The sequence below is a fragment of the Sciurus vulgaris genome, assembly GCF_902686455.1.
Source record: "Sciurus vulgaris genome assembly, chromosome: 5".
Classification (NCBI taxonomy): Eukaryota; Metazoa; Chordata; class Mammalia; order Rodentia; family Sciuridae; genus Sciurus; species Sciurus vulgaris.
This window is the reverse complement of record NC_136465.1, coordinates 87,772,612-87,800,077: the sequence shown is the minus strand read 5'-3', so window position 1 is coordinate 87,800,077 and position 27,466 is coordinate 87,772,612. Positions and strand designations below refer to the sequence as shown.

The 27,466-nt window shown below is 33.0% G+C and overlaps 1 protein-coding gene across 20 annotated transcripts in view; it reads right to left on the bottom strand.

Moving 5' to 3' along the window:
* PLEKHA5 (pleckstrin homology domain containing A5) overlaps positions 1-27,466 on the bottom strand; it is a 259,415-nt gene that overhangs the window by 85,971 nt on the left and 145,978 nt on the right. For 19 of the 20 annotated variants that reach the window (XR_013764027.1, XM_079141441.1, XM_079141437.1 and 16 more), the window contains 4 exons: positions 10,523-10,606; positions 8,329-8,449; positions 6,203-6,307; positions 2,998-3,070 (listed from right to left, as the gene is read on the bottom strand). Coding sequence is in view for 18 of the 20 variants with exons in the window: in XM_079141441.1 (XP_078997567.1) it covers positions 2,998-3,070; positions 6,203-6,307; positions 8,329-8,449; positions 10,523-10,606 (383 nt within the window). In the remaining 2 variants the exon portion in view is untranslated. Of the gene's footprint in view, positions 1-2,997; positions 3,071-6,202; positions 6,308-8,328; positions 8,450-10,522; positions 10,607-27,466 lie in introns of those variants that run through there. The other variant, XR_013764026.1, reaches the window with a different exon arrangement.

The following is a 27,466-nucleotide window of genomic DNA, read 5'->3' as shown; positions in this document are numbered from 1 at the left end:
CTCAATATTTTATTGGAGTCAAGTGACATCTTAAATTCCTAATTTCAAGTTTAGCTTTAAAGACATTCGAGAATGTGAAATGTATACAATTACAGCTGGGTAAGTGTATCATTACTAATGATCATTTCTAATCTGGGCTCTTGGCTTCAAGTGTTATTGTTCTTAAGCTAAAAATAAGAGTGCAGATTCATTACGATGGCAAACAAATGCCTTTTGTACCTTGATTTGCCTTTTAAACCTTAACTCCTACTGGGTCTTCATATGTAACTTCTATTTTTGCAATATAAGTCCTGTGTTGTTTTTCCTTCCCGATCCTTTCCTTGTACAGGCATGGTTAATACTCACTCAACAAGCGTGCACTATGAATTCTTTTCAGAATTCTTCAGTTAATCTATGAGGTCCATGAAGACAGGGGTTTATTTTTTTCATTTTCTGCATTCCACCACCTAACCCAGTTTAGAGTCTAGTGTCTCAAAAAAGCTTACTACCTTTGTTTAAGACATTATCATTGCTACACAGTAACTCCTAACAAATCTTTTCCTTTCTCCTGTACAATCCACACTCCATTAACAGCTTGAGGGATCTTGTGAAAATGTAAATTAAAGCATACAATTTTTATGTTTAAAAACAGGTACTTGTTTCTTTATGACTTTTATGGTAGAATCCAGACTCCAAATGGTGTGATGTCTATTTGTCCTGTCTCCTTCCCTATGGGTAGCTCCACAACTTGGTATGCTTGTGTGTTTTTTTCCTCCTTACGTTCTAAAGTCAACATCCAATATTCAACTTTCCTAATTTAAAGGTTTGCACCATTCTCCCTCCTGGAATACTCAGTTCACTTTGGCTCTTCCTTGTCATTAGATCTCACAATCTAAAATACCTGCCCAGATTGAGCCCTTTTCCCCAAGTCCACCTTTCCTATTATGACCTTATTATCACATCTCTGTTCTCTCCATGATGTACATTTCATGAAGAGTTTTCTCACACTGCTATTTTGCCAATACTTGGAAATAGGACCTGTAATAAATGTTCATTAATTGAATGAAGCCCCAATTTAAGTTTTGTCAAAAGACTGATTGATAGGGGTAGAGAAACAGAAGTGCTATTTAACAGTATTATCTTGGGCTTCTATCTGCTATTTTTTATTTAAAACCTAACATTTCTTTTTTGACAAAAATTTAAAGTATATGTTATATACTTCTTTTAATCAGCGGAAGAGCAGAAGAGAGTTAACTGCTGTCTTTCCTTTCTATATTTTCTTCTAAAAAAACTACTCCTATCTGGGACACCACTACAATTAATAAAGACATTGAATGTAAAATGCAGGTGGTTAGCTGGGCATAGTGGCAAACACTTGTAATCCCTGAGGCTTGAGAGACTGAGGCCCTAAACAACTTAGACCGTCTCTAAGTGAAATATAAAAAGGGCTAAGGACGTGGCTCAGGATTTAAGTGCCCTTGGATTCAATACTCAGTATGTACGTATGTATATACAAACAAATTGCAGGTGGTTAATAATATTAAGGAATCCCATATTTAACATGGATACTAAACTCATCTTTATATTTTTCAAATATAGTTAAAAGTTTTTCTTGATAAGCAGTACTTTTCCATGAGCAACAAAAACTAAAATTATAAGGAATATGGTGCTTCTTTTGAAATTTACAAGAAATTTCCATATCAGAAATTTAAAAAATCAGAAACAGTAAATATTTTCCAGGTCTCATTTAAAACTCTATATTACAGTCTACAAATTTACAGAAAAATGGGAAAGTACTTATTATAAGCACAGGGATAATGCTTGAGAGACAACTCCTAACTTTCTGAAAAAAGTGGGAAAACTTATGGGAAAAATTATAGTGTAAGTTTGACACATAACAAAAGACAATATCACAACTGATGCCTGACCAGTATGGCTACAATGAAATGAAATTTTATGTTTGCTTATTCTGACTCAAAAGTAATTTTCAACCACAGTTTGCTAGGGAGTAAAATGATGAAAACAATTATAGTAATTCCAAATTTTGAAGGTTAGTATGTGTTATATTTCTATCATGCATGACCATAAGATTTTTCCACACATCTTTTAGGTAACAGAAAAGTAAATTTAAAAATTGCTAATTGGTTCTAAAACCCATTCTTCTATCTTGTAACTCATACTTCTTAAGAAAAGTAGTCAATTATTAATTATGGGTTGACAATCTAATTCTTTAAGGAGTGACAGTTTCAGATTAGACTTTAAAAGTAGGGAAGAGGACAACACTGTCCAGATTCATGATTTTACATTGCAGCTCAGAGAATTTCTCTGGAAAGCACTCTGAGTAGGTATGCCTTTCACTGACAGGAACCAGTTTGGTAATATTTAAGGGACCCATGTCACACAAGAAGAGAGAGTTCCCAGGACTTTTATGCTTTTATGGCACACGCCTATAGTCTCAGCTACTCGGGATGCTAAGGCAGGAGAATCACTTGAACCTAGGAGTTTGAGACCTGCCTGGGGATCATAGTGAGATCCAGTTTATTAAAAAAAAAAAAAAAAAAAAAAAAATATATATATATATCAAAATAAATATATTTCACTGTAATTTATGGTTTTCATTTGTGATTACACCATAGTCCCTCAAACTCTACAAATATTTACTGAGGAACAGAACTGGGGTGTTTAATGGAACTATAGCTAAAACTGACATGAAAAAATTTCATTAAAGCAAGGATTTTCTCTATTAGGTGATAAATTAAAGGATAGTGTAATAAAGATTTATAAAAGACCAATCAGATTATAGGAACTGGACCAAAATCTATACTAATCTGCCTGAAGTACTAAGTTGTCTTCTGTCAAATCCCAGTAACTCAGAATCTTAGGTCAATGAAAAAGGTTTTTTTTTCACATAATTTGTTGGTAATAAAAATAACAAAAGTGGTAATGTTTTTCTTTAAGAAAGTTCTATTTATATATTACAATGACAAAGTAATGCACTATGAGAGTTCATAAACTTACCTCTGTAATAAAACAGGCAAAGGTCAGAAAGCACAAACCAGCGTTTCTTCCACAGCTTCATACCAGTACTGTCCTGAATTAAATCAATGTATTTAAATTTTTTTTTTCATTTCAGTCAATTAAAACTAACTTTTGGTGATTTCATTTAAAAGAAGCATTTAAAACAAGATGTCTCTGCTATGTGTGTAACATAACTAAACTAAAAGGCCAATCAAAATTGTAGGATACTAAGTTTCAGTTAGACAGGAGAAAGTAGTTCTGGTATTTTACTGCACAGTAGTAGTAACTACAGATAACAATAATGTACTATATATTTCAAAAAATCTAGAGCAGAATTTTGAATATTTTTATCACAAAGAAATGATAAAATATTTGAGGAGATAGGTATATTTCCCTGATTTGAACATTATACAACGTTTACATGTATGGAAACATCATACCTAGAAGTAGAGTCCTAGGGACTTACATTAAGATATTTCTGAGTAGACTGATCTTTGAAAGTAATACTGCCATGTTAAAAAAAAAAAACTACACAGAAGCAATTTGATTTGGTTTTATGTTTCTAAGCAATTTGAAACTCTTCTGAACACACAATTCTGCTAGGCTGAGAATAACTTAGCTATGCAGCAGTGTGTGCAATCTACTAAACCAGAATTAATAAGTATGTTAACCTTCAACAAGAAGCAAAGTATGTAAACTGAAATTGTTGCAAAGTTAAGCTGATTTAAAATGAGTGTAAATAAAGAAAACAATATGCAAATATATTTCATAAACATTTTTATTGTTATGTCTACAGTTTGGAGTTGCTCACCCTACAGAAATGAGTAACTATTTGGCATCTATTTCTACATAACTCAGTTCATAAAAATATCAGCCTCAAATGAAATTACAATTTTTAAAAATAAAAACTACTTTCCTACAGGCAATAAAATCAAATTGCAAGAAAAAATTAAACAAACACCCTAAAAAGGCAGAGGTCAGTTTGAATGCACATCAATATTCCTTAATTTATTTCTAATTGTGACAATCATCAAATTGATAACTTTAGAATAACAGAAATTAAAAACCTCTGGATGTAAAAGATTTTTCCTTAAAATTAACAGCTATCAAGGAAAGAACCAAAGATAAAGGTAATTAAGTGGTATGTGATATTTTCTGTTTCTTAATTATATTCTTTCTTTAGTACAGACATAATGTGCTGCAAAAAATTTTTTTTAAAGCACACATACATCACAAAATAAACACTTATGACTAGGAAGGTGAAGGCAGGAAGATGACAAGTTAGAGGTCAGCCTCAGCAACTTAGCAGGACACTGTCTCAAATAAAAAAGGACTGGGAATATAATTAGGTGGTAAAGCACCCTGGGTTCCACTCCTAGCACCACAAACAAAACAAAACAAAACAAAAATCACCCAAACCAAAGAGAAAAAACTTATTTTACAGCCAAGTAGTTGGTAACACTTCTCAATACTACATTAACCAAGAGATCAGGTATAAGAACACAAATTATTTTAAGGAGTCCCATTATCCACTATTAGGCCAAATATTACACTGAACTGCTTGAACATATTTGCAACTATGACTAGTTAAAAAACACAAACACTAGTTAAAAAATAAATTTTTTTTATATACTAAAATCTTTTGGTAAAAATCTTTTGGTTTGAATAAGCCTAAAAGACAGAAAGTTAAAATATAACAATGATTTTTAAGTGAAAAATAAAAATTTGGCTGGGTGTGGTGGCACACGAAGCAGACTGGGAGGATGAGGCAGGAGGACTGCAAGTTCAAAGCTGGCCTTAACAACTTATTGAGAACCTGCCTCAAAAATGAAAAAATGAAAAGGGCTGGGGATGTTGGGTTCAATCCCTGATACCACCCCCGAAAAAGTCACCCAAGCTACATACCCAATCAACTTAGCGAGAAATTTGCAAAATTAATTGTAATGTAATGGTTGGGAATTATCTGGATTTTAAGACTGTCCTCTTTCAATACATTAGTTTAGCTAAACCTAACTTTTAGATGAAACATTTTCTAATGAATAGTTCACAAAAAATTCATTATGAGTTTTAGTGAATAAAAATTATTAGCTCAGCTGAAAGTAATTAGCAATATGTAACAAAATAGATTAGCATCACCAATAAACTACTTTAAAATATTTTTATTTTTAATCTAAACAGTAATCAAATATTTTTATGGGATAATGTAACATTTTAATACATGTAGGCAAATGTGTTAATGAATCAGGGTAACTGGCATTCTATTACCTCAGATATGTATCATTCAATGAACAAATATTTAACTTTCTTTGTCATTCCTATATATGAATAAGAGAAACAAAGGCAAAGGCCTTGAATGTTGAGCACATTGTCTCAGTTATCTGGCAACCACTCATCTGAAATCCAGTTGAAATCTGAAAGTAAACATCCTCCTCAAAGCAATGAGGCAAAGTCAAATTATTAGATGCTTATTAATCCCTAAACTAATAACAAGTTTCCAAAAAGCTTAGTTATCAAGTTTCCTACACAGTACAATATAAATGCCAATTTATAAAGCTGTTGGAAAGTGAACTCTGAGCACAAAGTCAAACAAGAAAAAGGAAAAACCAAACAGCACAAAAACTTCAAAAGGAAGAGAGAGTAGTCTTAGAATATAGAAGCCAAAATCCAGAAAAATCCAAATTGTTCTCAGATTTCTTTATAAAGAATGACAGGGAAGTATAGAGTTGTACATTTATCTAATGATTTTTTATATGAATAGAAAAACCAAATGTTTAAAAGATATTTCTGTCTGGAAAATCAAAAAAATATATAGACTGCTTCACAAATTCGTGGGTCATCCTTGTGCAGAGGCCGGGCTCATTTTTTCTCTATTGTCCCAATTTTAGTATAAAAGATTAAAGTAAGCATTGCATGGATAATTTTAGCATGAGATTACTAATGGATGGCACATATTTAATTTTAGATCTAGAAATACCTATAACCAACATACACAAATAGTCTTTACTGTAAGTAACATCCATTCCTTTTTCTGTCTTTGTTCCCCTGACACTCTTAGGGGTAATCAAAGTCAAGGAGTGTGGGAGACTATTCTACAGATCCTTTTCTATTTTATATAATTTTATGTAATTGTCTTGGCAACATTCAGCTCAAAAAGTCTCTTTTGATTATATTCTTTGTTTCATATCAAATGGGAGAAAAAAAATACCTGTTTATAAAGCCAACCTCGTCTGACCACAGGTGCATTAGGATTTCTTTTAATTGAATTTGACCTCTTTCCAAAATTATGAACTTTCTTTGAAGCCCGTGATGTCTAAACAGGAAAGAAAAAAAAAAGGGGGGGGGGGGAGAAAATGCAGGAAAAATGCTTAGATATTTGAACTTATTTTTTATCTCATTATTTTTAATCTTTTTTTTAAGATTTCCCCGAGACTTGGAAAAATAAAATGTTGCAATTCCACTTTTGTTGGCTTGTTTCAAGTGTAAGAATTCAACACAACAAATCCTCCCACCCTCAGGATATTATAGGGATCATAGATTTTACAATATTGCCTTTAAAATTTGTATATACTATTTGAAAAGATACAATATGCAGCAGTATTTTGTTTTACCTACCTATATAAAATGAGTAGACTTTGAGTAATAACTATAAACAAATGTTTAAGAATAAGCCAAATGATAGAAATTTTTGCTTTATATCTACATTTAATAGCGTTTCGATGAATGAAAGTTAACAGCATTATTTGTACACACGGAATCTTAAGGTCCAATATTGACAGTATTTTTTCTAAACTGTTTTCAGATAATGCTTGCAGTATAAAATTCAAATAGTACAAAAATATAAAAAAGGACCAGTCTTCCACTTCTCACCTTTGAGGTCCAGCACCCAACCAATTCTACTGGCAATCTAGTGAGGTAACCAATGTCACCTTGGGCATGTCCTATCAATCTAAAATAATTGTTCTCATATCTTATTTATCTCAAATGACTGTACACATACTAATCAGTCTTTTGTTTCACTATTTCTTGAGGCTCACAACATAAAGAAAAATGTCTTATTTTCCTACACTCTTGTCAATATGCTATGCTATAAAACTGTGATCTTTGCAAATCCAATTGGTGAAAAATGGTCTTTTCTTGTTAAAATTAGCATCTTTCTTAGTGAGACTGAGAATCTTTTTCATGTATTGCAGAGTAAATTCCATTTTTTTTGAGAATTGACTTTATACTATTTGCCCACATTTAAATGGAATCGTTACCCTTTTTCTTATCAATTCAAGGCAGTTCTTTAGTTATTCTTTATTACATGAATTACAGATATTCTGCATACATGAAAATAATGTGGTTGAATTTCTCATTTCATATTACTACTTTTGGTTTTACATCATATTATAAAAGTCCATCTGCATTCTGGGTTTATTATTTTAAGAAGTCTTATTTTTTTCTATAGCTTTTATAGTATTTTCTTTAACATTTCAACAATTTTTACATCTGAAAATTTTTTGATAAATTGTGAAGCATGGGTCCAACTTTCTTTTTGAACAATGACTTACTTAGTGGCCCTCAATCCATTAATCATTTCTCTATATTTAATGAAGATATATTAATGGAGCATTATGTTTGTTTATCCAATTAGCTTTCTTCTGTTACTTAGAATTAGAAATTACATTATTTGAAAATTTTATTTACTTGTAATATGCTACAAAACTTTATTTTAAACAAATTAGCAGACATTTCAAAAACTATTATCTATAACCCATTTCCTTATAATAAACATAATTTTTTATTATAACTATTCTATTACTACATGTTTCCTAAATTTAGGTATTTGTATGGTCAGAAAATTTGATGAATTATTATATTAATCTTCCCTTTCAATCTTAAACTGAGCCAGCTGTGTTGGTAACACATCTGTAATTCCAGTGACCTGGGAATCTGAGGCAGGAAGACCTCAAGTTCAAGTCCAGCCTCAGCAACTTAGTGAAACTTTTGTCTCGAAAATAAAAATAAAAAGGATGGGGATGTAATTCAGTGGTAAAGTATCCCTGGGTTCAGTCCCCAATATCAAAAAGAAAAAGAAAACCATAACAAACCTTATGTCACTTCAATAAAGTGCCTATTCTCTCACATAAGCATTTATCTATTTGCAAAATTCTTCGAAATTTAAACTCAGTATTTTAAAGTCATTAAATTACAACTTTATTACATTTTATTATATTTCAAACACTGCTTCTTATATCAGTTACCTCCAATATAGTTAAATCCATGTTGTAATAAAAATACAGTAATTATACTATCACTTATCAATAATTAACAAAAAGAAAAATAACTTACTCTGCCTATAGGGCTCATTGGATGTACTGTGTAATCTGAAGTCATGTTATAGTTAGAAGCTTCATTTATCATACTTATAGGCCGTTCTTTCTTTTCTTCAGACGTCATGGTTGCAACAGTCCTGAAAATAAAATACATAAATACTAGAACTTGATGTGTAAGTAAACTGTTTTATAGTAATACTTTCTTATGGCTAACAAAGCAAGAGTCCTGTTTCCAAAATAGTTCTATACTAGTAACTATAGAGAAACATTTAATATTTATAACTACTTTAAATACAATTCTACTAAATTCAATGTAACTAATATCATGTTAATTTTAAAAGGCATTACTGCAGATAGTCAACTTGGTTATTTAAGAGGAAAATTAAATAAATTACAGGCCAGGCATGGTGATGTACACCTGTAGTCCCAGCTACTCAGGAGGCTGAGGGCAAGAGGATTGCTTGAGCTTAAGGAGTTTGAGACCAGCCTGGACAACAAAGCAAGACCCTGCCTCAAACAAAAAATAAAAACAAGAAAGAATTATGAAAAACTGGGGGAGTGGTTTGTGGTAGAACACATGATCACATGCTTGAGGTCCTGGGTTCAATCCCCAGCACCACCCCCTGGAAAAAATAATAAAAGAGCAATAAGATTAATTATTCTAATATTAAAAATAAAAAAAATGTTAATAATATTTGTGGCCAGCTTTACAGTGTATAAATTTTTTTTTTACTTATTTCTTTTGATGCTTATGAAATCCTGATAAGTGGTAATTACTAATATCCTAAATGTAAGGAGAAAAATAGTTAATTTAGTTTAATAATTTGGCCAGGTTTATAGTTTCTTTAACTTTATAGTTTCTTTCCTGTGCTCTTGAGCTTACTTTCTCAGTTTGAATTCTCAGAAAAATAGTTTCAAAAATTATAATCCTCATGAAAAGTAAGTTTTAGGTCATGTATCTTCACCACATGTAGTTAACAGCTGGGACTGTTACATTTGACTGCAAATGTTCAGGTAAGAAAACATAAATTCTGCTATATTAAATACAGATTAAATGTTATTAAAATAGAAGAATATTTGGGATATGTTTGAGTGTGTGCTTACTTACATGGCTATTAAATTAAATAAAAGGAACAGACAAGTACATCTCCCTTTTTGTCATGGAGGCTCCATGTTCAAGGTAATTGCTTTGTTAATCTTGATTGTCTAAAACCACTTTCTTTGTTTTAAATATTTGTAAGGTTTTTAAAGGTTAGTGTCAGTAAACTAATCAAAGTTATGCTTCTCTACTGGTATACATTTAAATTACTGAATACAGTACTGCTGCTGCTTGTTTTTTTTTTTTTTTAGTTTAAAATGTATGACTTGTTAAAGGTTATTTGTGGAGAAACTAAAACAGTTGCACAACTGATTGAAATAAACACTTAGAATAAATTTAGTAGGGGGATCAGAAAGTACAAAAGACTTTTTTCCTAATGTTTTCCCTAATTTTTACAATTGATATGCCCTGCTTTAGTCTCTAAGAATTCTCATTACATACTATGCCAGATTATAAAATACTTATTTTTAAATTGAAATCTATATATTGACTTTATCAATCATCTTATTGTACAATTAAAATTAGAGTTCTCTGGTTTGAAAACAACACTTAGTGAAGCTCCAGATAACTTTTAAGAACTTATTTAGGGCTGGGGAGATAGCTCAGTTGGCAGAGTGCTTGCCTTGTAAGCACAAGGCCCTGGATTTGATCCCCAGCACCAAAAAAAAAAAAGGAAAAAAAAAAAAAAAAAAAAAAAAAAAATTATATAGCTTTGTGGGTGGTATTTTCATGCAAATAAGCAGGGTTTTAAAAAATATTTTGCAGAAGTTCTGGGTCCTATTTTAATGCTCTTTGTATGGCAGTATGTATATAGTGTATTAAGTTCTTTAAGAATCTCTCCTTTAAAACTTTGAGGTTAATACTTTTGTGCAACTGTGTTTTTGAATAAAGCCATGACGGTGTTAAAAACAAATAAAAAACAGTATTCCTGATCATTCTCTGTTTCTGACTATTCCATGTTTTTTCTGTGACTGCTATAACTTACAAGTTTTTGAAACTGAATTGCTTCAAATAAATTGAAGATTTGTTATAATGAAAAAAATACAGATTAGAGCAATCTCAATGATAACATCATTTTGATTACGGGCAATGCATGCAACTTTCTACTTACTGTTCATTCACTACAAAAATACAATTGTCCTGTGATGGCTGTCCTGTGACTGGATGTTTGCAGGTCACTTTCCTTTCATTATGGCTGAAAGAAGTTAAAAGAAAAAGATAACATGTAGGTACTTCTATTATCACTAATATTTTGGTAGCAAAACACCCATTTTTTTATTGTAACATTAAGATTACTGAACAAAGAAGATGAAATTAAAATCGTCTGCCACTCAGAGTCTTAAATATACCTTTTCTACTATCTATTGTGGATAAATATATGCACAAATGCTACTGAAGAGTTTCACATTACTCAACTCACTGCAGCTTACTCTGATTTTAATTCTTTCTTCTTGATATTTTATAGACAAAGATAAGTTGATTTGGAATGAAATCACTATATTTCACATTTCACAGGTGAACAACAAAAAATAAGAATGAGTATCTATCCTCCTCCACTATTTTGTGACCCAGTTTGGGCATGCTCTCTAGAGAAACTATTTTTGGAGAATAAGACTTTTGTCTAGGAAATATTCTTCCTCGGCTGAGTGATGAGATTGGATTTCTTACTGTCTTCTTGAAATGAAAGGGAAATCAAACCCTATTTACCTATGTAAATCAAAATATTAAGACACCTTGAATAATATGTAATGCACATTAGTAAATTATACACATCATTAAATGTAGATTAATTTTTTTCCACTGGATCACATATCATAAAGCAAATAACTAGAAAGAGTTGACCTTAGAATGTTGGCTTTCATTATAGAAAAAATTTTCAAGATGTTGTATTGAATGTTACTGTTGTTAATCTTAAAAGATTATTACATGTATTGTGGGAAGTATCTATACCCACATGCTGTAAGCTTTCTAAACTTCATATACTTAAGTTTTCCCAAACCCTAACATAATGCACATACACACACATATATTTGAGACAGAGGTGTCCTTGTGATCCTCCTGCCTCAGCTTTCCAAATAGCTGGATTATAGGCATAATTAACCACAATGTCTATCTCCTTGTTCTCATATTTTAAATTGGTAACTCAGCATTCTGAAACTTTATTCAGTAAGTAAAACTGAAACCATATAAAAGAAACAGGTATCATGTTTTTTTAAAAATTACATATTGAACACAGAAGCACAGTAGAATAATTAATGGAATATGGTACATTTCTGCTACTATTTAACTGATTAAAGACACACATAGGACTTCTAAATTATCAGTTTCTTGTGGTCCTTTTGTCTTTTTAAGGATAGATTCAATAGTATTAAATATTGGTGAGTTTGGATATACATGGTGGTATTTTCACTATATAAGAAGTATGCAAATGACCTAACCTGATTTAAAAAAGTACAACAGTACCAAAGCTTCACGGGGGAAATGAGTTTATGTAACAGACAAGAAACTGATAACAGAATAACTAGGTATAGCCACTGGAGATAAGTGGAAAACACTGAAATACTCTATTAAGTCTCAAGTTTTCAATTCTGCATGTATTTCAATGAAATTGATGGCAGGAGGGCTGGGGATATAGCTCCACTGATAGAGCCCTTGCCTCACAAGCACAATGCCCTGGGTTCAATCCCCAGCACCCCAAAAAAAAAAAAAAAAAAAAAAATTGACAGCAGGTACAATAAAAAATAAGTTGGAAATCATAATCTAGAGTTTATATATTATATTATAATATTATTATTCCTATAATATATAATTGCATTATTAACTATGTACTATACCTAAGGTTTTTTGGAGTTCTGTACCTGGGAAGATGGGACAAAATCAGTTAAGAAGCTAGTCAGTCGAATGGCAGCTAAAACAAACATACACATTCTTTTTATAAAAATCAATATTGCATAAAGAAAATGAATAAATCCATACTTGTCCCACTATTTCACTATGCTATATCATCTTGCCTAAAAGGAATACAGTAGATTCTAATTCTAATATTCTAGAAAGTCTAAATTATAACAATATGGCTCTGTGATAGTTATGAAGTTAAAGTACTACTCTGACCTTTTGGACACTTGAGTGTCTACTAAGTAGGGATGCAGAGCAGTGGATACATTTAAATAACAAACAATAAAACAGAGGCCCAAACACTCCTTTCCTCAAAAGTAGCTGATATCTCGAACTTATATTTTCAGTGAAGTACATTTAAGATTATTATGTTTTAAAATAAATAAGATAAACAAAAACCTTTGGATTTTTAGTTAAGAGAACATTAAAACCAGTGCAAAATAAGTATATATTTTGACTTCTTTATCTGTTCAGTACAAATGTGGATTTAAATTATAGTCGAAGATCACTACTTTTCTATGAAATTCAAAATCAGAAGATTAAGATATTACAGGTAATTAAAAACTATTGTCATCTTCTATGGAACAATATACTTACAAAATAGAATAAAACTTTATTGTTCTCTAATCATTTTGTAAAAAGTGAATTAAAAGTCTGAGAAACCAACATATCAACCTGAGCTTTAATTGTTTCAAGGTGGCAATGTTCTACTATCTGATAGGACTATCAATCCTCACTGCTCTTGTTATTTTTTTTTTTAACATTTGTAAAGTTTAAAGTTCATTTTAAGTCTCAAAAGCATTTTTTTATTATGTGAGCATTTACATTGCATTTTATACTGCTGAATCCCAAATTATTGCAATGGTAAAGGATAAACACATTTACTAAGTAATTAAATGAAATTAAAAATGAGTTGAATTGGCTGAATGCCAATAACCAAAGAATATACAGAAATTCTTTTAACAGCAGATACAGCACTTGACAGTGTGGAAGGTAGCTGGTCTATTATTAGGTTCTGACCACTGTCCTTGTCACAGAGGGGCCATGGCTCAGGACCATGGAGAGAGCAGGGAGACAATGGTTGCCAGCCTTTCTTCAGTTCGACCAAAATTTATCACCTGTAATATTTTAAAATCATGTTTTTATTCAATACATGTCATTGTTTTCTGTAGTTCACTGTGATTTTCTGTTTTTCATTTTACTCTTGAAGGGCCTCAAAATTCAGATCAAGAGTGTCATCAGTTGTGCTTTAACACTTGTTTAGAAACATGTTCTAGGTGATTCATAGATTAGGGAATGATGGGAGAATAATACAACTTCAGTCTTTTATGCATTATTTTCTTTGTGAGAAGTACTACGTGAATCAGAAATCTGCACTCATCAGAAGTCAGTCACATAGGCATTCACAAAACACATATCTGCACATACTGTAAACATTCTACCAGTTATTTCAGTTCACTGTTTTACAATACCCACTCATCCACATCTGGTGATACAACTTCACATTTACTTTTAGACAATGCCTGTTATAAAATTTCCTAGTAACTCACCAGCTGAAACCCTTCTAACAAAGTCCACTTTTACAAGCAACATCGCAGATATTTTTCAAGGCTGGGTATCATATTTATTGTAGATTTTCAGTATTTCCTAACAATCTACCATTTAAAGCTGTGATACAATTTTTATTAGATTGCATCTTTATTACTATGTGTTACTAATGAAGTTTTGTGGTGTTGTTTGTTTTTGAGACAATGTTTCTCTATATTGCTCAGGCAGGCATTGAACTCCTGGGCTCTCAGCCTTCTGAGTAGATGAAACTATAAATACATACCACCATGCCCAGCTACTACTCAGATATTCTGACTACCAAGCTCCTCACCTCATTTTCCCCCAAGTTCTATGGTTTCCATTGCCTGATTTTGCAGGGAGATATTTTTTGGAATATCCCTGTGGTATTCTAACAAAATTGACCACATTACAAATTAGAAACTTTACTACTAAAAATGTATTTGCAGCTTTAATAGATAATTAAAATAAGTGTGAGCAGCTCAAGAAGCTGAGGTGGGAGGGTCAAGAGTTCAAAACCAGCCTCAGCAATTTATTGAGGCCCTAAGCAACTTAGTTAGACCCTGTTTCAAAATAAAAACATAAAAAGGGCTCAGAATGTGGTTCATTGGTTAAGTGCCAGGGATTTGATCTGTCCTGGTACTGCCCCCAAAATAAAAATTCTTGCCAAAAATCTGATGTTCTTTATGAAGGAAAAGGGAAAATGTATGTTTTTATATAAATTTGTTCCCAAGGGAATCCTTATAAAAAGGTACGAAATTCAGTCCTGACTTATCTCTAAACTCACTATGACATGGTAGGAAGTCCAATCTTTACTAAATATCTTCCTGCTTTCCCTCTAGGATGTCTTAATGTGTAGATCTAAACCAGTGATTCTCAAATGAGGGAGGAAAAGAGGGAGAATTTTATCTCTTGGAGGCCATCTGACAATCTTCAGTAATATTTTAAAATATCATAACTGGGGAGGTATTGCTGGAATCTGCTGGGTGGAGGCCAGGGTTTTACAATGCACAGTGAAGTCCTCCACGTCAAGGAAGCATCTGCCCAAAATGTCAATAGTGCTAAGGAAGGGGAATCCTAACTAGACTATCACAGCCCTTTACTAATTAACTCTACTGAATCAGCAACATTTATTTCTTGGTGCTCCTGTATTTCTTTAGATAAAACAAAGGCAGCAGGAAACAATGGCAGTTGAGAAAACAGGTGCTGAAATCAGATGACACAAGTTTGATTCCTAATTCTTCCACTTACTAGACCATCTTACGCAAGTTACTTTACCTCTCTGTGCCTCAACTGCTTCAGTAGCCTTGTCACAAGTTATTGGTTTAATATATACAGAAATACACATATATAAAATAAAGCATATATGTAATTTTACAGTTTAATATGCATATTTAATTTATATATGAAATAAGAAACTGTTCTAGTTCTAGAGATAGGAGCAAGCAAAACCTAAGTCCTTGCCCTCACAGAACTTACTTTCTAGTGAAGATGTTTACAAAGATTAAAAGAATGGGATTCAAGATCCCAGCATGACTGTGGACCAATTCAGAACCCTGGTGGTGGCTGGGCCCTGCGTGGATTCAGTGCCCACGCTGCAGCTTCCCATATACCAATGCGTTTGGAAGCCATTGCAGCCATCTTGGATTATCCTTAAAGTGGAAGCCACCATATTTAGGTGGGGCAACTCCCATTCTGAGACCCCTGCTGGAGACTGGAAGCTCACTGTCAGGTACCTCTCATGCATCAGGTTACTCAAGACTAAGAGGTTTGAATAGTATATGACTATTATATCGTAGATTTTTTCCTTTCTTTTTGCATTTTAAGGTTTTATTTATTTATTTTTCTTGTTCCTTCTATTTTTCTTTGGTTTACCTGTTTCCTCAGAGTCTCTTTTTCCCTTTTCTCATCCTAACAACCAACTTCTTTTGATTCCACTTTTACTCTTCCTATGATCTAGTACCTCTATACACTCTCCTCTTATCCAATTAACAGTTACATCCTAAACCCCTCCCCATCCTCTGTCTACCATTAGAAATTGTAGATGTCGGTATAACCTATTGGTTATACTATAGATAATAATTGAACTCATCATCTCTGCTTATTACAACCACACTGTTAATAGGGGCTATTTGGTTTGAGCTGCATATTGTTTGTACTGGGTGCAGTTAATACTGATCTTCCCCTTAAAGGAGAGGTATTGGAAACCTGCAGGGTCACTATAAGCCTATGGGGGTAAACTGCAATACCTCACATCCTCACTGCTAGAGGGGAAGATACAAAAAACAACATAAAAAACATGGGAAGAAAGTGTTCCAAACAAACCAAGATGTTATATTAATAGAATCCAATGACAGCATGGTAGAAGAAATGTCAGAAAAGGAGTTCAGACTGTACATAATTAAAATGATCTGTGAAGCAAAGGATAAGATAAGAGAACAAATGCAGGCAATGAATGATTATCCCAGGAATCAAAAGATCATTTCAATAAAGAGAAAGAGATTCTGAAAAAACAAGCAAATAAACAGAAATCCTTGAAATGAAGGAAATAGCACACCAAATTTAAAAATCAACAGAAAGCATCACCAACAGACTAGATCACTTGGAAGACAGAACCTCAGACAATGAAGAAAAAAATATTTAATCTTGAAAATAAACTTGACCAAACAGACAAGATAGTAAGAAATCATGAATGGAACTTCCGAGAACTATGGGATATCATGAAAAGACCAAAATTTAAGAATTATTGGGATTGAAGAAGGCACAGAGATACAAACCAAAGGAATGAACAATATATTCAGTGAAATAATATCAGAAAAATTTTCGAAGCTGAAAAATGAAATGGAAAATCAACTATAAGAGGCTTACAGAACACCAAATGTACAAAATTACAACAGATCCACACCAAGGCACATTGTAATGAATATGCCTAACATAAAAAATAAAGATAGAATTTTAAAGGCTGTGAGAAAAAAGCATCAGATTACATATAGGGTAAAACCAATATGGATACCAGATTTCTCAGCCCAGACCCTAAAAACTAGAAGAGCCTCGAACAACATATTTCAAGTTCTGAAAGAACAGGTTGCCAACCAAGAATCTTATGCTCAGCAAAATTAATCTTCAGGTTTGATGACAAAATAAAATCCTTCCACAATATACAAAAGTTAAAAGAATTTACAAATAGAACACTTGCACTACAGAACATTCTCAGTAAAACATTCCATGAGGAGGAAATGAAAAACAATGTAGGTCAGCAAAGGGAGGAACTACCCTAAAGGAAAAGCCAATTAAAGGAGAAACCAAATCAGGTTAAAAACCAAAAATATGCCAAAATGACCAGGAATACAAATCATATCTCAATAATAACCCTGAACATTAATGGCCTAAAGTCATTAATGAAAACACATAGACTGGCAGTTTGGATTAAAAAGAAAGAACCAACAATATGCTGCCTTCGAGAGACTTATCTCAGAAAAAAGATATCCACAGACTAAAGGTCAAAGAATGGGAAAAAACATACCATGCACATGGACTCAGTAAAAAAACGTGGGCTTTCCATTCTAATATCAGATAAAGTGGACTTCAAACTAAAGTTAGTCAGAAGGGATAAAGAAGGACATTTCATACTGCTTAAGGTAAACATAAATCAGGAAGACATAACGATCATAAATATTTATGCCCCAAACAACGGTGCATTCATGTATGTCAAACAAATCCTTCTCAATTCCAGGAACCAAACAGACTACAACACAATAATACTGGGTGACTTGAACACACAACTCTTACTACTGGGTACATCTTCCAAGCAAACACTGAACAAAGAAATCACAGAACTCAATAACACAATCAGAAACTTAGACTTAACAGACATATACAGACTATTCCGTTCATCAATGAGTGAATACACTTTCTTCTTAGCAGCACATGGATCCTTCTCTATAATAGACCATATGTTATAGCACAAAGTAGCCCTTAGTAAATACAAAACAATAGAGATACTACCTTGTATTCTATCAGATCATAATGGAATGAAATTAAAAATCAATGATAAAATAAAAAAACAGAAACTACTCCAACACCTGGAGACTAAGTAATATGCTACTGAATGAAGGATAGATAACAGAAGACATCAGGGAGGAGATAAAAAAAATTCTAAGAGGTAAATGAGAATAACAATACAACATATTAAAACCTCTGGGACATTATGAAAGCAGTACTAAGAGGAAAATTCATTTCATAGAGCACATTCAAGAAAAGAAGAAAAAGTCAACAAATAAACAACTTAACATTGCATCTCAAAGTCCTAGAAAAAGAAGGGCATATCAACATCAAAAGCAGTAGAAGACAGGAAATAATTAAAAGCAGAGCTGAAATCAATGAATTGAAACAAAAGAAACAATTAAAAAATTTGACTAAACAAAAAGTTGGTTTTTTTGAAAAAGTAAATAAAATCGATAAACATAATGAAGAGAAGGAAAGAGAAAACTCAAATTCTAAAATTGTGATGAAAAAGGAAATATAATGACAGACACCATTGAAACATAACTAGATGCTGCTTTGAAAACCTGTACTCCAACAACAAAACAGAAAATCTCAAAGACAATCACAAATTTTAGAGACATATGATCCTCCCAAACTGAATCAGGAGTATATACATAATTTAAACAGATCAATTCAAGTGATTAAATAGAAGAAGTCATTAAAAGCCTACCAACCAAGAAAAGTCTGGGACCAGAGAGATTCTCAGCCAAGTTCTACAAGACCTTCAAACAAGAACTAATACCAATACTCCTCAAAGTATTCCATGAAACAGAAGGAAGGAAAGCCTTCCAAACTCATTCTATGAGGTTAATATCACCCTGATACCAAAATCAGACAAAGACACATGAAGGAAAGAAAACTTTTTAATCAATATCCCTGATGAACACAGATGCAAAAATCCTTAACAAAATTCTGGCAAATCACATTCAAAAACATACTGAAGGGCTGGGGATACAGCTCAGTTTGGTAGACTACTTGCCTTACAAGCACAAGGCCCTGTGTTCAATCCCCAGCACTGCAACCCCGCCCCCCCAAAAAAACCCAAACCAAACCAAAACAAAAACCCACCCCCCCAACCCAAAAAACCAAAAAACATATTGAAAAGATAGTGCACCATGATCAAGTGGGGTTTATCCCAGGGATGCAAGGTTGGTTCAACATCTGGAAATCAATAAATGTCATTCATCGCATATCAATAGACTTAAGGTTAAGAATCACATGATTATTTCAATAGATGCAGAAACAGCATTTGATAAAATACAGCATCCCTTCATGCTCAAAATACTAGAAAAAATAGGGGTAATAGGAACATACCTCAACATTGTAAAGGTCATCTATGCTAAGCCCATGGTCAACATCATCCTAAATGGAGAAAAACTGAAAGCTTCCCTCTAAAAACTGGAAGAACACAGGGACGTCCTCTTTCATTACTTCTAGTCAACATCGTCCTTGAAATACTAGCCAGAGCAATTAGACAGACCAAAGAAATTAAAGGGATAAAAATAGAAAAGAAAAACTCAAGCTATCACTATTTGTTGACATGATCCTATATTCAGAGGATGAAAAACTCCAACAGAAAACTTCTAGAATAAATGAATTCAGAAAGTAGGATATAAAATCATCATGCATAAATTTAGTGCATTTCTATTCATAAGTGATGAACCCTCTGAATGAGAAAGTAGGAAAATCACTCCATTCACAATAGCCTAAAAAAAAAAACCAAAACAAAACCCCCAAACAAACAAAACAAAACCCCCAAACGAACAAAAAACCCCTTGGGAATCAATCCAACAAAAAGAGGTGAAAGATCTCTACAATGAAAACTACAGAATACTAAAGAAAGAAATTAAAGAAAACTTTAGAAGATGGAAAGATTGCCCATGTTCTTGTAAAGACAGAATAAATATTGTCAAAATGGTAACATTATCAAAGGCACTATACAGATTCAATGCAATTCCAATTAAAATCCCAATGATGTTCCTCATAGAAATAGAGAAAGCAATCATGAAATTCATCTGGAAGAACAAGAGACCCAGAATAGCCAAAGCAATCCTGAGCAGGGAGAGTGATGCAGGAGGTATCACAATACCAGACCTTAAACTATACTACAGGGCAATAGTAACAAAAATGGCATGGTACGTGCACCAAAACAGACAGGTAGACCAATGGTACAGAACAGAAGACACAGAGACAAACCCACATAAATACAGTTATCTCATACTAGACAAAGGTGCCAAAAACATACAAGGGAGAAAAGATAACCTGTTCAACAAATGGTGCTGGCAAAACTGGAAATTCATACACAGTAAAATGAAATTAAACTCCTATCTCTCACCCTGTACAAAACTCAACTCAAAATGGATCAAGGACCTAGAAATTAGACCAGATACCTTGGACAAAATACAAGAAAAAGTAGGCCTGAATCTTCATCATGTTGGCTTAGGAACAGACTTCCTTAACAAGACTGCCAGAGTACAAGAAATAAAAGCAAGAAGCAATAAATGGGATGGATTCAAACTAAAAATAGCTTTTTCTCAACAAAGGAAACCATCAATAATGTGAAAAGAGAGCCTATAGAGTGGGAGAAAATCTTTTCCACACATACTTCAGAAAGAGCACTAATCTACAAAATTTATAAAGAACTTGAAAAATTTTACCCCCAAAATACAAAGAAGCCAATCAATAAATGGGCAAGGAATGGGCAGACACTTCACAGAAGAAGAGATACAGGTGATCAACAAATATATGAAAAAGTGGTCATCGTTTCTAGTAATAAGAGAAATGCAAACCAAAACCACCCTAAGATTTCATCTAACTCCAATTAGAATGGCTATTATCAAGAACACAAGCAATAATAAGTGTTGGTGTGGATGTGGGGAAAAAGGTACACTCAAGGATTGCTGGTGGAGTTGCAAATTGGTGCAGCCACTCTGGAAAGCAGTATGGAGATTCCCCAGAAAACTTGGAATGGAACCACCATTTGATCCAGCTATCCTACTCCTCGGTTTATACCCAAAGGACTTTAAATAGGCATACTACAGTAATGCAGTCACATTAATGTTTATAGCTGCTCAGTTCACAATAGCTAGATTGTGGAACCAACCTAGATGCCTGCAATAGATTAATGGATAAAGAAACTGTTACATATACACAATGGAATATTATTCAGCCATAAAGAAGAATAAAATTATGATGTCTGCAGGTAAATGGATGGAGTTGGAGAATATGTTCAGTGAAATAAGCCAATCCTCCAAAAATCGAAGGCTGAATGTTTTCTCTGATAAATGGATGATGATACATAATGGGGTGGGGGGGTAGTACTAGAGAAGAATGGAGAACTCTGAATTGTGTAGAGGGAAATGGGGGGGGGCAGTGGAGATAGAGGAACAACAGTGGACTAAGAGACATCACTACCCTATGTACATGTATGATTACACAAAAGGTGTGGCTCTACATTGTGTATAACCATAGGAATGAAAAGTTGTATCCCATTTGTGTACAATGAATCAAAATTCAGTCTGTAAATATAAGAAGATAAAAAGAACGAACAGTAAAACATGGCCTGAAACACAGCAAGTCCTTGAAAAATAATATTTGTTTTTATTATGGACTATAGGTATTAAAGTATATGACATTATTATAAAAATATTTAGCTAGCAATTTAAGACAGTTTTAAATTAACCCCTACCTAAATATAGTCAGGCATCATTTAATAGAGGAGACACATTCTGAGAAACACATCACTTTGTAATTTTTGTCTTCATGAATCATATAGCATACTCTCACAAACCTACATGTATAGGCTAAGAACTCAATGTGGTCTATTGATAAAATCAAGAGATGCTGTCACTATAACACAGCAGCATTTTATATTTTTACAGTAAACTTTTTAAAATGGGGGTAAACATTAATGATAAAAGCATAGTAACAGTCATTTATTATCATTGCCACGTATTAGGTACTGTATGTAACTGCATGTGCTATACTTTTACATGCCTGGCAGTGCAGCAGGTTTGCTTACACCAGCATAGCCACAAACATATAATGTGGTGTGCCATGATGGCAATGATAAGAGTAGGAGGAATTTTTTCAAGTTACATTATAATTTTGTGGTTCCAATGTTGCATATGTGACCTGTCATTTATCAAAACATCATTATGTGGCACATGACTGTGACTGTTTGAAATTCATGATATTCCACAAATAATGGTTTTATGCTTCTGTCTCTAAAGTTAAAAAAGAAGAGAAATGTAATTCTAATAAGTTTTAGAGGAAGATGAATTGTATTTTTGTGCTAACAAAGACAGAAGTTTCTAAACTAGTAGAAATATCTCTTAAAAAAAAAAAAAAAGTATTCAAACATTCCAGAGCTCAGGGCTGAAGGAAGTAGGTCATATTCACAAGTTTAGTCTGAAGATCATGCTCCAGCAAAGACCCAAATAAAATTATTACATCAATGCTTTTTTTTTTTTGTTTTTTAAAAAATATTATGAAATTTTACATACAGTAACACAAATTGCTTGCTTTTTGGCTTTATGCCCTTGTCATTATTACCGGAGGTTTAATTGCTTACAATAACCAGGTGACTGAATGAAAGATCCGCCTCGCCTCTTTGACACTTCTAGGGAATTACTATTTCACTTAATAATGATTTTATTTTGCAAGCCATATGTCTACCTGAGATAGATAGAAATTCATTAGTCTAGTTCTTTCTCAAATTTTGAACCAAATAATCAACTATGTAAACAACTACCACAAAACTTGGACTATGCTATGCTTTTAAGCAGATAACTTAGTTCTGAACTTTCTAGTAGCTGATAGATCACAGAGATCCTTTAACATGTTAATGGAGCTGAGCAATTTACCAGGTTTGAATCAATTCTAAATGACAGGTACTTTTATTTAAGAGTAACATAAACTGCACAGCAGCACTCATAATAGGGAACTTGGTATTTGTCTTTCCAGATCATTAGAGAACATACTTTTCATATAGTCTGCATGTTAGTCTGCCCTCAGGGAGACTTATAAAGGAGGGTGACAACGATATTCTTATGAAAATACCACAAAAACAATGAACAAAATGTATATTTCAAATATAAACTCAAATAAAATTATGGGATTAGAAAAAAAGGATTTGTTTACTAACATGGTATTTCAAATTTCTAGTTTTTAAAATGATAAAAGCCAGCAGAACTGAAGAAATTAATTCATTCTTAATGCAGTGTTATTCAAGTAACAAAAGAAAGTATCTGTGCAATTAACTGTGGACTGACAAATGAAATCTGGTATTGCAACTCTTCCTATCCTACAATAAAGCTATACAAAATCTTTGTTGAAAAAATTAAAAGTACTGGATCAACAATTAAGAGTAATACTAAATATAATAAATCAGTACATGACAAATTCTTTGAACCAAGTATATAAAGAAGTTGCTCCTGATTTTAAGAAAATAACATGTCTGATTTCAAGAAGCTATATGATGACTTAGGCTTCTTTAATATGGCAGCACTGTCATCTTTATTGGGTTGGCTTGTCCTAAAAAAAATTAAGCATCCTCATAGGCCCAAATAGTTGCTATATTCCAAGTATCACATGCAGACTAAAAAGTTCAGAATTGAAAGGAAAGTTCTTTGCATATCCTTTTTTCAAGAAGTTTCCCAGGCCATCTTTCTTTAGAATCTCATTAGCCAGAGATATGAAAGTTGACACCCTATTCAACAAATGGCAAAATAAATGAGACCACTTACACCAATGTTTTCATTTTATTTCATGTTTTGGCCAATTAATAAAAACATACTAGCTACTCTTAGTACCATAGTTTTTTTTCTTGTGGGAGCATTTATTATTGTAAGTTTATTTTTTTAACCTTTATTTCATGAATTTTATGATGCATTAATTTTCTGTCAATATAATAAATAACTGAGATAATTAACTTATAAGAGAAAAGTTTTGGAAGTTCTAGTCCATTAGCAATTGATCCTAATGCTTTGGACTGGTGAGGCAACACATCATGGCAAGGGCACATGGTCAAACAAATTCTACTTACCTCATGGTCAGAAAGCAAAAAAGGGAAAAAGAGGCCAAGGTCCCCACCTCTCAAAAGTTCTACTACCTCCCAAGAATGCCACCATGGGGACCAAGCTTTTACCACCTCAGCCTCTGGGGAACATTCAAGATCCAAACTTTAACACACAGGTAACTACAGTGACTAATATAAATTTGATTCTGTTATTTATTAGTTGTACTAGGGACAAACCCAGGGCCTTGTACATGCTAGATAATTGTTTTACTTCCAAGCCACATTCCCATCTTATGTTTGTTTTTTTGTTGGGGGGTGTTTGAACCCAAGGGTGTTTTACCACTGAGTGACATCCCCCAATTATTATAATTCCTCTTCCACTTCCTCTTCTTCATTTTAATTTGAGACAGGATATTGTTACATTGCTGAGGGTCTCGTGAAGTTCCTGAGGGGGACCTTGAACTTGCGATCCTTTTGCCTCAGCCTCCTGAGTCGCTGGGATTACTGGTGTGCCCTACCCCAAACTGACTCCGTGTTTTTTTTTTTTTTTTTTTTTTTTTTAAAATAGATAAATACTGAAACTGCTATCAACATATTACCAATAACATTTAATATCATTGTTCTGAGTGATATATTAGTCAAAGCAAGTTTATGAAGCAGTGCCGTACTGTCCAACTGTGGCAGTATCACTGAAAATACATATACTGTGTACTATGTTAGGATACTATGTACCAAATAAAAGACTTTGGTTGTCTCTTATTAAACTCAGATGAAAACCCATTTATATGATTTGCTATGACTCATGTAGTTCCCGTAAGGGAAAGAGAAAAGGATTTAATTTAGTTTAAGAAAAACAGGAAAGCACAGAGAGGTTTGGCAGCTTCTGCCTGGTAATTCTTCTGGCAATGGTGGTAACAAAGCCAATATCATGACTTTTGACTTTTACGAGGCCCCGACACTAAAAACTCTAACATATCCACAATGTTGTTAAACTAGAGAGGGTCAAAAGAGGTGCAGAAACTTAGGAAGCTATTGCATTTTGCTAATCTAGGTAGAAAGCTATATAGTAAGTCCAGATGTGTGCTTATAACTTTTTATCTGCATCCTTCTTCTGAAACAAGAGTTATGGTTTTGTATATTCTTAATTTGGCTTTGGTTTCCTTATACCAATGGACAATTATGCCCTCCTGCTTGTTTTAAAACTGAAGGAATATTATGAATAGAAATCATGCAGTGACTTGTCAATTTGAGATCCAAGCAATCGAATATAATTAAAGATTTAAAAACCACATTTGTAGCAATAAATTAGTTCTGTGCTGGACCAAAGTAATTTGTTTTTATGTTTTTTGTTTTTGGTATTGCTAGGGATCAAACCCAGAGCCCTGCATATGCTAGGCAAGTGATCTACCACTAAGCCATATCATCAGCCCCCAAAGGAATTTAAAATTTATTATTAAATATAAAATTCACTAATGTTTTATACAGAACTATTTTATTTTCATTTTAATAAAAACGAGGAATGCATTTTGTCAAAATCTGGCTGTCACAATGATTATTTCAACAACTTATTTTTAAACTAAACATTATGGTGGCATAGAAAATCGTGCCTACAATTAAAGGCAATATTTTAAGAACAAAAGAAAAATTCTAAAAGCACCCTTTCTTGAGAGAAACAGAATTCTTGAGTCTTGGTTATGTGAAGAAATAACCAGAGTTAGCAATCTTAAAGATTATAATTTTTTTTTTTTTGCCAAACATGAAAAGTATATATTTCCTTTCCCCACATTTCGTTCTAAATGCCATTTGTCTTTAACTTAGAACTAACTGCTTCCAGACATCCCACTCAAACCTCAATGATTCATTTATCTATCATGCACAAATTCACCTTAAGATCTTAACCCTTTATTTTGTATCCTTTCTCCTCCTCCTGTCATTTATAAATGGATAATCTCTGATTTCTTGGGGGAGTGGGGTTTGCTAGATATGAAAACCTCATTTTGATGCTCACCCTCAGTAATCAATATTAAAGTCATTACTGTGACTTTATGACATTAATGTCATGACTCTAAGTCATTACATTAACAACAGCTACCACTTGAGTATCTCCATTCAGTGCTATCCAAACACTGATGTGTCACTCCTCACAGGACCCCTCTGATGTAGGCATTATTATCTGCATTTTACAAATGAATAAAGTGAGGCTCAGGCATTTATGAGGTTGACATAAGCTGTGAGCACGACATGCCAAGTTGCTTCCTTTTCAGATCCCTTTCTCGAGTTTCCCCCTTTCCTCATACCACAGTTAGTGAGAATTTTCTGTTCTTTCCTTCATTTTCTGTTCAATGGCAACAAAATAGAAAACTGTACTTTCATTAGCTGTCCTTCCTTTCCTCCACAGACAACAAATGAAGTGTGGTGCACATGTAGCCTCTGTAGCTGCTTTTCTTCTCTCCCTGCATCTCACTGCCTAGCTTCACCCTAAGATTTTTTCCATCTGGAACAGTGTAATGAAACCTTTCCAGTTCCAATTTAATTTAAAACCCAATGCCTCTTTTCTATATTCCTATCCTTTGATGCTTTGCAACCATTTTCCACTCTTAGTCAGCTGCTCAGACAAAAATTATCACCACAACAGATTTAGAAATGTTACCTCACATTTTCCCATCACAGGTACCAAAGAATTAAGTACAAATACCAACAATTGTTAAGCATGTGCTACATCCCAGAAGAACTGAAAATCTGGCTTGACATAAGGAAATGAGGGGGTTTAAACCTCAGTAGAAAAATATGAGCATGTTGTAACAATGGAAGCAGAAAGCTATAAGGCATTATTATTGACTTGGTTCAATAAACAGCTGAAAGCATGAGAGATCACATATCAAATCACCTATTTTAACTTTTGGTTATTTTTGGGTAATTTCTAAATGATTTTTCAAAAAAGCTTTTAAAAATAAAAACAACATGTACATTAAAATTCTACAATATAAACAAGTTTGTAATGGATTTCAAAGAATTTTGGAGATAATTCAAGAATCATTCAATTAACATATAGTTAAAAACAAATGCACCTATCACATCCATCATGAGTATTACATTTTATCACCTGATAAACTAAAAGCAAAATGACTACAGTAATGTAGACAATTCTTTCACCATAAGTCATTTAAGTGAGTCTGAACTTAAGAAGCTCAAATGTGACTATATGCTATATAAATTAGTACTAGGTGGCTAAAACTGAAACATGATTCTTAAGACTGTCCACACTACTTCATGAAAGTAATTTTGGGCCAAGTGTTCAAGAATTAAGTGCTACTTTGGTGGCCACCAGAAATTACCCTATGTGAGTAGAAAGTTAATAGTATCTCAACTGCTGTTTTTGTACAGGCTAATATAGCCCCAAGATGTTTTTTAAAGACATTATATTCATTTCTTAAAGGTTCCTTTTTAAATTGACAAATAAAAAAGTATGCATTTCCATGTACATGTTGTTGTGGAATCCTAACTTCTTTAAAAGCATCCTAAACTATTTCA